Genomic DNA, 11,073 nt, shown 5'->3' on the forward strand with positions numbered 1-11,073 from the left:
TCTTTTTCTAAAAAAAGTACACAAACCCAACACTATTATCCTGCCCAGCCTGAAATATATACTCCTTGGTCCTGTATAGTGTACTCCAGACAGAGACTCTAGACAAGAACGTAACAAATGAGTCATGGTGTGAGGGGAATAACCAAAAGGGGCCTTAGCAATCTGGTTGGCCCTCGAGACACTTCTAGACAAGATGTTTGTTTATCCTATTAATTTAGCAACTCAGCTCCGAGCACCCAACTCTATGGACAAACCCTAAGGGACCTGCCAACTCTGGGAATCATTGTAGCTGACTGTCACTCACCTCGCTCACCACAGGAGAGAAACAGTGAGTAGGGAAAAGAAGTAGCGATAGGAGGTTATGGTGGAATGATAAAAAGCTGTTTAATGTTTGGCAGACAAATTTAAGTTCATAAAGAAATTTCCTTGAATTTAATAAAGATGCTAAAAATGTTTTTTGCATTTTTTTTAATATATACAGTTTCTTTTTTACAAAGTTCTGTACATAAAAATAAATATACAGAAACAACCCCATCAACTGTCTGCATCAGTAATCCTCGCTGGTGGGCTCACCATTTACAAGGAAGACATCATTCAACGCAACCTGTCACAGAGACTGTCCGACCAGCAAGGACTTCTAACGTGAAGAACCATCACTAGGTCTCTTTTATCAAGACTGTTAATCACCTAGAGGGCTTTATCTACCAACTAGCAATTACCCATGAAATCAATGACTGCAGTCACTGGCTTAACTGAAGTGTGACCGACTGTCACTACCGCTAGTGGTGACATCTATATCCTATGCTGGCTTCAACTGTTAAAGACGCAGTGTAGTTAAGAGCAGAAATAAACCCCACTTCCCTTGGCTAGTCACTGTGAAAAGTGTGCGTAAGGCAATTGAATTCAGGGTTACCGATTCATCTTGCTAATGTCAAAAGCGACACTAGCAAGATTCTTAGCCTCATCCACCAGATGACGGGCCTCTGCGTCCGGGTCTCCAAGAGCACGTTCCTCCTCCTTCACCAGACAAAGGGTTGTAACCTGGGATGAGAAAAAGGAAGCAAAACAGTACTGGGAACATTCTGTATAAAACATAAAATCATGAGCCTGACACACAAAGCACTATGAAGATATGGATGCTCTTCTCACAGACCTTTTCATAAAACTTTCAGCTACCATGTGAAAAAAATACTTTATTCTGTCATTGCAGCTTGAACTGACTTTCTGGTGGGAATAAAAGAAGCCATCTAGCTTCCTGGTCTTAACTCTTCAGAAACATAAAAACTCCCCAAAATATCCAATAAATTTGTTCCCAAAACCTCTCAACATCACTGGATCTAGGCATATGAAGGCTTCTGTTGCAGTGCTTCATAAAATGTGTACATTCAAATAAGGACTGTGCAAGCTACAGAAAATAAATGTAAAAAAAAATCAAAACAGAACAGAACTTTGCCCTTCTATCGGTCAGACCTAAGTCATGCATGGGCCCTCGCCCTCACTCCTAAACCCGCCCACTCATTAGCTTCCCAAAGTTAATGGGAATATTATTAACATTATTAACCTAATGTGAATGGACATTAGGTGACCAGGCTGAGTGCTCAGGCTTTTGGCCAGTGAGACCTTAACTGAGGTTTTGCTGTGGGATCTTTGGGCAATAACTCCCCATGCCTCTGTTCCCCTATTGATAAAACCAAGCTAGCCAGACAGCACCTAGCTCAGGATTGCTGGAAACGACGACAGAGACCAGACACAGAAGCAAGTCACCCATTACATTTCCGACAACACCCACTCCTCTCCTAAATATCACTGTTTGCTCCAAAAAATATCTTCTGGCTGATTTTTTTTTTTTAAGATTTTATTTAGTTATTTGACAGAGATCACAAGTAGGCAGAGAGACAGGCAGAGAGAGAGGAGGAAGCAGGCTCCCTGCTGAGCAGAGAGCCTGATGTGGGACTCAATCCCCAGACCCTGGAATCATGACTTGATCCCACAACCCTGAGATCATGACTGAGCCGAAACCAAAGATGGGACGCCTAACCAACTGTACCACCCAGGCATCCCGAGAGAAAGTTTTAAAACAGCATTTTCTTCTCAGACACATCACTCCTCCAGGAAGCCAGCTCTGGGTTTCTGACATAAAGGGGATAGGGCTCAGCCTTTAAGCGTGGCCCAACTTGTGTCCACGCTGCCTCAGAGCCCACGTGCCAGTCTCCCCAGGATCCCATGATGCCAGCCTCTGCAGCACCTCTACAGACAGCCCCTCCTCCCACGGGGAATAGAAGCATTCAGCCTACAACTGGTTCCTCCACAAAGCGTTCCAGCGCCTTTGCCCCTCCTCCCTCAGGCTCTATGCGGAACTGCTAGCAGATCACAAACATGACTTATTTTCATTTGTGTGTGTCACATCTTCCCAAAAGGATGTGAAAGACCTCAAGAATGGGATGGAGACAGGGAGCGACCGCATCACCTAGAGCGCGGGGGGCGGGAGTTGCGCACAGAAGAAAGCTCTGAATGAGCATCTGTCCGTGTCTCCTTGAGAAAGTTATTTGCAAGAAACAAGCTGGCCATGACTGGGAGGACGAAAACCAGTGTTCTAGCCCTGTGATGCTCCTCTGTGGGGGGCGGGGGGCAAGTTATCCCTCGCCCCTCTGCTTACCTCTCCCCTGCCAGGGCCATGTGGGACAAGGGTGAGAGGCATACAAGCCAGGAGCCGTGACTGACCTCCCTTTTCAATTTCTTATTCAGTGTTTACTGTTTTTTCTTTTTCTTTGCTGATTGGACACTGAGGCCCAGGAGGGTATAGGCCTCCTGGAAGCAGGACCTACACTCACATCCTTGTCCTGGGACACTGGGCAACAAGGGCACTGAGCTCACCAAGCTGGTGACCGCCAGCCATTAAGGGATGCTTTGCATGGGTTTCTTTTATTTATCTTCATAATCCCAAGCTTAGGAATTAGCTTCAATTTATAGATAATAAAAGGAAGAAACAGAATCTTGTTCTTACGAGGTAAACCTACCCTGTAATTGCTCAGAATCTTTTAGTGTCTGGTACTCACCACTTCCCCGCAGTGGCTTCCTGTCAGCTTTCCGTTTTGGCAGGACTGACGAAGTAGAAGGCCCAGGACCATCTTCTTCTGGAGGCTTTCTTGCATTTCCTTTGTAACTTTTCCCTTCTTGCATGCTGTCCCACATTTCAATCTTCTGTCTCCTTTTTTGTTCTTCAAGCTGAGAAAGAATTGCACAGCTAACAGTATGAATTCATAAGCTGCTATCTTTCCCCATAGAAAACACTGATTTTGGTGACTTTTTCATTTTAAAGTCCTTTAAACCAAACCTTCACCTGCGTTTTCTTTAGTTAATAACACTGCTGTCATCTAATGGTAGGAGTTTAACTCACAGAAACTTTTTTTAAAGATTTTATTTATTTGAGAGAGAGAGAGAGAGGGAGAGAACGTGAGTCGGGAGTGGGGAGAGGGAGAAGCAGACTCACCACTAAGCAGGGAGCCAGACCTGGGGCTTGATCCCAGGACCCTAGGATCATGACCCAAGCCGAAGGCAGAGGCGGAGGACACACATTAACGACTGAGCCACCCAGGCACTCGTGTTTTTATAAACTATTAAAGAAAGCAAGAAGTGTCATGGAAAAAGAATGCTGTTTCAGTTCTGAAACTTGCCCACAGTAGGACATTTTTATAACACGGAAGAACTCGCACTTGGAATGGGTGAGGGTGGCTGGCAGGCCTACTCTGGTGCCGCCTGGTGGAGGTACCTAAGGAAAGCCGCTCACTCCCTCTGCTTTTGCAGACTGTGAGGCTCCAGTGTGAACAGATGGGAAAGCACTCTGAAAAGTCAAGTACTACTGTAAACAAAGGAAAATTCGTTTCAGCAGAAAACTGTGCACAATGAGCACTTGAGAAAGCTTGTCAGCACACAGGAAGCAGACTCCCCAGGCGGGAGGGAAACCCAGTGCCCTGGACCTTCGCCTCTGCTTCCTCCTCCTTGTAAAGCAGCATGCCTGCCCAACAGCCAGGCACAGGACCGCAACCTGCCTGTGCACAAACCTCTGTGCCCTATACTCCTCACTTCCCAGGGAAGCCAGACCCGAACTCCTGTTCACTCTGTTCCAGTTAACTGTGACGTCATGGGGATATGTGATGCCTTAGGAAGCACATTTCCAGAAAATTTCTCCACGGCTTTCAGAGGCTGCTGCTGCTAACCCCCAATACCTGACCTCATGCTTCCACTGTTTGCAGGGACAAGAGGCCAAGGAAGAAATCATCTCTTGGCCTGAAGGCTAGTCTACACTCCTAGCTGATACGCAGAACCCCAGCATGGAACACAGCAGATGGGTCCTGAGACAGCAGGCAGGAGAGCTGATTCAGCTGTGGGTCAGACGGACTCATTCAGTTTGTTATTACTACTCTGCCTGTAAGTACAGGTGACAGAACCCCATGTGCTATAACAATCTTAAAACCAAACACAGGCTTTTGTCCCTTTCCTAATTTGGGGGGGGGTGCCCACACTACAATTTTAAAAAGTCTTAATAATCTTTTAAAAAGATTATTTTCAGCTACATCAGCAAACTGCATAACTGATCAAGCTATTTTACTAACACACACAAAAAACTCAGATGCTGAAGTCATCAGTTCTGACACGAAGCAGGAACTCAACCTAGTCTACAGCTCTCGGAACAAAACAGTAATAATGGCTGGAGATTAACAAAGAGAAAAACTAAACTAGAACGGCTCAAAAATGACATCTATGTATACCATGCTGCCATTTCAATGAAAAATTTCCACGGGTGTTTATATTATAGATAAATATTTCTAGAAAAAAACCTAAAAATCAAACATGGAATGCTTGGGCAGCAGCAGGTAGAGCAACAAGGAGATCAGAGACTTAATTTCCATGGTACAGATTTTTAAAACAATGACTTTTTTTTTTTACTTTGTATGATTTAAAAAATTAAGTAAGTAACAGTAATGTGCTAGTTCACTCGAGGTTAGTGATTGCGTTTAAGTTGAAAGGACGCAACTGAACAGTGAAGAAGGCTGCCAAGACTGGGTGACGAAGGAGGAAGAACCTGTGGAGGAGGTGTGGTCTTGTTCTGCCCTTTCCTCCTGGGTTCCGCCCACGCTGGGAAGACCAGCCACGTACTAGATGACCATGCAGAAACCACAAGAGCCACTAGCGGTGGCAGAAAGGCACTGGACCCTGGAAACACCAGAGACACAGGCAAAACCAACAGGAAGACCAATTTCTCTGTTGCCTTAGAGCATGCAGACACTTTCTTCTGAGATGAAGAAGGGCCACAAACATCTGGATTGAAACTTCTTAGAAAGCAGGATCTACAACCTGGTTGTTTCAGTTACACAGACTGGGACAAATCTGGTGGGTGGCCTTGCTTCTGTGAAAGGTGGCACAACCCACCGGACCGCTCAGGTCACTTCCAACAGCTGTCCTTGGCTCTTCCAAGACAGCGAACCCCCAATACCTGACCCTCATGCTTCCACTGTTTGCAGGGGATCAGTAGGAAGAATCCCCTCCTCCTGATCCCCAACCGAACCACATGCCTTTTAAAACATCTTTCAAAACTCCACTTTCCTGCTCCCCATCTCACTCCTGGGTTGGGCCCACTGCTGACCTCCCCCCGGCTCTCCCTCAGTCCATTGAATAGCCCCACCAAGTTAGATCGTGTGAGAGATGAGGCCTGAGACAGACAATGGAGTAAGAAGTGGAATGTGTACTTTGTGTGTCCAGTGGCATGGCAAAGGGACACACAATTTTGGGTGAGAATACTGTGAAGAGACCATTGAAAAGTAAAAAGGTAAATAAAGGAACACCTTTTTGAAAGAGTATTTACTCCATAAACGGTTAAGGTATTGCACAAAGAAAGGATGCTGACCAATACTGAGCTAAGTGGAATTGATTTTGACATAATTAGTTGTTTCCAGTACCTCCCCTAAGGGGCAGGGGTGGGGAGGACATGCAGGCAAGTGTGCGTATACACACACACACACACACACACACACACATACACACACGCGCGCTCTCTCTCTCTCTCTCTCTCACCCACGAAGCAGCAAAATATTTCTTAAAAGCACGTACTGAATTAAAACCAGCTCGTACCTGTCTTAGTTTTTCCTTATGCTTTTCAACTTGTGCATTTAATTCTTCTTGCATTTTCAAACGAGCAGCTGCTAAAGCCTCCTGTCGTTTAACAACAACATCAGGTTCTAAAATGTCAGGAAAAAATTTGAGAAAAAAAGAAACTCTTGAGGTCCGTATTATTAGAAGGATACAGAAGTACTGATGTCAAGCAGTGTAAAAACATGTACTTTACATGAAAATTCTCCTGCTGTGCATAAATTTTGCTGCTTATGGGGGCAGAAGACTGTCCTACTGCCGTGGATCTTAGCCCCCCGTTAAAGGTCCAGGGCTCCAGATATCCCTATGAGAAACATGTCTTCCAGGTTCCCTCAGCAATTCCCACTCAGAGAGTCTGGCATGGCCCATGACTGAAATGTAAGTGGTCTGAGGGGCACCCCGAGATTCCATTCCACAACCTGGGCTTCTATCATGCAGTCTCCAACCTGACCAGAACTGGAAAAGGTAACAAGGGAAAATAGAATTTTCTGACCACTAGCCATCGCTTAGTTAGCCCAGATCCATACCACAAAGAGATAAAGATCTTTAGGCATTTTACGCTTGTTTCTACAGAAAAGAAGAATCCTTCCAGTTAGTATTAATGGAAATGGGCTCCCCAGTTTTATCAATGTTTTCTCTGCTTTGTTTTATATAAATACACTGTCAAGCTCTCTACCTGCTCATGTATTCAAACAACCCTGTCCAGAACCACCTCAGAGCACACACACAGCGGTGTGGCCATTTTTAAAGAAAACTAAGTAGAACTATGTGTTCACATCAGCACTCTCCAAAAGTATAAGCAACCATCAGTACCTACACAGTGGTGGAAAAAAGAGCACTTAATTGAATCCACATAAAATGGGCCAAAGTGTTGTGGTCCAGGTAGCAACGGATGTGTGGGTCTGTGCTTGCGTGGTGGGAGATATGACTAGAACTTTATCTTTAAAAACAAAACAAAATCATACTTCCACTTCACAGAAATGTAAATTTTGGTAACATTTCTAACGTTCAGGTCATTCTTAGAAGAAAATCGAGTGTGGATTTTTTTTTAACCATGTTCCCTACAAAATTGTACAAGAGCACAACATAACACTTTTGACTACATGCCTACTTTCTGCAGTGCCTCACAGAAACAAATAAACTTCTCTAAAAATGCCCAGCGTATTGTCATCTTATAAACCTGCTTTTCAGTTGTAAGAGCGGGTCTCACCCTGCAAGCACGACATTCGTAGAGATGGCTTCACCAGGCGACCGACGCTGTTTCCTAACACCCCTGCAACCCTCTTGAAATCCCGCATTTATGCAAGGTGTACACCTGCAATATGTAGTTTGTTGTCAGAAGTACAGCCAACAATCAAAAAGACTGAGAGAATGGCAGGACCACAGAATTTCATGGGAGGAGAGGAGAGATATGTTTCAGAGAAGGACACTCCTAAGTCTTTCTGCTAGTGACTCCTTTTGTATTACGACATTTGCTTTTCTCCCCAAACTCTAACCGTGCTGAGTCAGAAGAATGATTTGTATTTCAGTGAGCTGCCGTTCTCAAAGTGCTTGACGTTTCTTTTAGATATGTCCTCAGAAACTAGCTTCTGCCTAGCAAAAAAGGCTACTGTTTTCCAAGGGAATATGTATTCGAAACAACCAACTGTTAATCTGAAATCGGATCTGATGAGGAAGTTGTGAAAATCAAAATGTGGTGGATATAAAGAACCACGGCTGCGTTTCCTGCACTCCCAATGGTTCTAGAGATTCAACAGGCAGACCCGCAAGTCTGGAGAAGCTGTGCCGTTTTCATTTCAATCCACGCTATAAATGAAAAACCATTTAACAGGATATGCAGTGAGTGCTCTACCCACCATCAAGCAGGTTTTCCATCTCATTAAAATCTCTGAAATTAGAAAAAAAAAATAGGAAAGAAAAGCTACCGCACATTCCCCAAAATCAATTACAGAAGCATAAAATGGCTTTCCTTTCACACAGATTAGAATCGTGAACTTCTTGCTCTTCCTAACAGACTAACTTCTAAACACTAACCCACTGCAGCCGCGGCTCGGTCCAGCTGCCTCTGTCTCAAGGCCCTCAGCCGGGTGGAAAGCTTCTGAAACACCACGTAGAGAAGGATGCAGCTGAAGACGATGTACCAGCCATAGGTGGCTAGCAGGGAGCCCACTGAAAAGAAGTAAACAGTTTTTAAGAAACCGAAAGTCATTACCACACTACTAGACTTTTTTCCATAAAATTCAACGAAGACGACGTAAGTGTAGCTCCTGCCCTCAAAACCCTCCGGGTCTAGCGGAGGAAATGGCCTCCTAAGCAGGCAGTCAGAAAAGAAGCGAGCACAATTCAGGGGTCACCGAGAAGGGACTTCTCAACCAAGTGGGGAGTTGAGGGGCAAGTCCAGAGGCTGGAGGGCACTGCAGAGCGGGTTTTGATGGGGAAAAGGAAGTTTATCCGGCTCGGGAGGGCAGAGGCCTTTCAGACCTCAGGAACTTATAGAAAGAGTGGCCGTGGGGGCCGACACAGCGCCGGGCGTGGGGTGGCGGGGGTGACGCGAGACCTGGAGGAAAATGCCCAGGGCCGAGCGGCTCCAGTCACCGCAACCCGGAAGGGCTTGTCGCATTAAGTAAAGGATTCGCGTAAAAAGGAGCCCGACGGCCCCGCCCAGAGCACTGTGGCTCCGGGACGGCCTCCGCGCGCGCTCCAGGCCCTCCTCCCGGACCTGCGTGCGGTGCCTCCCGGCTGCCGGCCAGGCTTCCCCCGGCCTCCCCAGGCCCGGCTCGGCGCGCAGCAGAGGACGACCCACCGAACATGGCGGCGCCGGGGGAGCCGGCGGTACGAGCCCGTGGCCGGCGGCGACTCACCGGTGACGTGCAGGTAGCGCAACCCCTCCGTCTCCAGGGCCGGCCGCGCGGACAGCTGCTGCCCGTCCCGCTCCATGGCCGCCACTCTGCCGCGCAGCCCGGCTGCGTCAGCTGGAGCCTGCGCCTTCCGGCCCGCCCCTACAGACACGTGGCGCGCTCTCGAGCCTAGCGTCCCAGAGTTCCGGCCAATGGTGGCGCCACCCCGCCTTGAGGCTCAGCCAATCACAGCGAGGGCGTGGCCAACCAGGCGGGGCCGGAAGAGTAGGCGGGGCGGTGGCAGAAGGCCTCGGGCCTGCACCGCGCGGTGTGGCACGGTTGCGTCATTTCTCGCCCGAGTGAAGCCGCGTGACGGGTCTCCTGGCCGACACCGGCTGGCATGTTTACGTTTGTACTGATTGCACACCGAGGTCATGGGGTTAGGGGCCGCCTGGAAGCAGAATTTGCGCCCACGTCCTTGCCCCGGGCCCACTGGGCAACACAACTGGACCGGCAGAAACCCGGCTGATGAGGGTTGCCGCCGAGATCCGCCCCCAAGGCGTGCAGGTGAACCCTGGCAGCCTCCTCCTTCAGCTGCCCAGGTTCCATTTCGGGCTAAGGAAGTTCCGTGGACCCTCACGGTTCTTCTCCCCTCCAGAGCCAAAACCTCCCGGGAAAGAATTAAAGCAGTAGCTCCAGCACGGATCCAGTCCAACACTACTAGGTGCCGCAGGGCGGGAGGAGGTGTTCAGAATAGTTTCCTCGCCCTTTTTCCTGGCCTGCAAATCCTTCCTCCACCGCCTTCCACTCCTCTCCCGTCACTACCGCTCCCAGGCCTACTTTGACCACCCTATCTGAAATTTGGGCTTGAGTGTTTTTGGAGAAGCTTTTGAGGTGAACACGCCTAGCTGTGTCTCGAAAGGAGGGTGGAGAATCCGGAATATAGTCGTGAAAAGACAGCGAAGAGGGGGCGACGTCGAAGCTCTTCTTCGCCTTGAAAACGGGCTCTTTAAATGGGGAAATTGAGGACTCTGGATTTTGTCAGTTAAGGCTGTGAGGACAGCCATTGTTTTGATGTGGGCGACATTTTATTCTCTCCTTGATATTTTCCTCTCACTTGTAAACGGTGATGAACCATCACTCTTCGTTTTGAAGTGGTTTCTCCCTCCATCTGGTATCTTGCAGGAACCTGATATGCTAGAACTGAACTATTTCTTAGAATTATGACTGCAATACTTGATTTGGGATCAGTTTTAAATATAACTTGTGGGGGCGCCTGGGGGCTCAGTGGGTTAAAGCTTCTGCCTTCTGCTTAGGTCATGATCCCAGGGTCCTGGGATCGAGCCCCGCATCTGGCTCTCTGCTCTGCGGGAAGCCTGCTTCCTCCTCTCTCTCTTTGCCTACTTGTGATCTCTGTCTGTCAAATAAATAAGTAAAATCTTAAAAAAAAAAATAAAGAAATAAATATACCTTGGGTATAAATAGTGATAAAATAGTCAGGAAATGGGAGTTGCCCAGCTTGTTTGGTCATGCTCTGGACATAAGGTACCCAATACAATAGGAATCACTGTTCATGGAAGCAGTTGATGAGGACCTCTCTTGTCTCTCAGAGCGTTAATATCTTGCAAAGGGATTGGGCACAATTTTCTATTAATGTTTGGTAAGTTGATTTTTTTCTTACAGTAACTTAGTGATTAAAATTGCTGCCGGTGTGGGTTGGCTAAGAAGGTTTTGTTTTTTGGGGGTTTTTTTGGCAGAGATTGAGAGATCACAAGATCCAAAGGTCGAGGCTTAACCCACTGAGCCACCCAGGTGCCTTGGCTAAGGTTTTTAACAGATACTTCCCTATTTTGACAGAGGTGTCACATTAAGATGTGAAAGCTTCAAGAATGTTGTAGTGAACATCATTTTATAGCTCACAGTGTAGCTCAGGAATTACAATATTTGGAGTAGCTATGGAGGAAGATCCTACCTTGTAGAGATCCTACCTTACTGTTGCCAGCTTTCAAACCAAAGTCAACTTGCATATCATAAAAATGCCGAAATATTGTATATGGTTAAATGGGGGAGAAGAGTTTGCCTTTTTTGC

The 11,073-nt window shown here is 47.1% G+C and overlaps 1 protein-coding gene across 2 annotated transcripts; it reads right to left on the reverse strand.

The window, feature by feature from the left end:
• Positions 1-365: 365 nt before the first annotated feature.
• On the reverse strand, positions 366-9,139 carry SELENOS (selenoprotein S). Of its 2 annotated transcripts, none has more exons than XM_032342222.1 (5): positions 9,009-9,139; positions 8,182-8,316; positions 6,130-6,236; positions 3,057-3,225; positions 366-1,041 (listed from the first exon to the last, which is right to left on the reverse strand). In XM_032342222.1, exons 1-5 carry the CDS (start codon positions 9,082-9,084, stop codon positions 962-964), a joined length of 567 nt encoding a protein of 188 aa, XP_032198113.1. In that variant the 5' UTR covers positions 9,085-9,139; the 3' UTR covers positions 366-961. The 2 variants fall into 2 exon arrangements, with proteins under 2 accessions (XP_032198113.1, XP_032198112.1); XM_032342221.1 differs by lacking the exon at positions 9,009-9,139 and adding an exon at positions 8,867-8,979.
• Between the last annotated feature and the right edge of the window lie 1,934 nt (positions 9,140-11,073).

This window comes from Mustela erminea, chromosome 5 (genome assembly GCF_009829155.1).
Source record: "Mustela erminea isolate mMusErm1 chromosome 5, mMusErm1.Pri, whole genome shotgun sequence".
Classification (NCBI taxonomy): domain Eukaryota; kingdom Metazoa; phylum Chordata; class Mammalia; order Carnivora; family Mustelidae; genus Mustela; species Mustela erminea.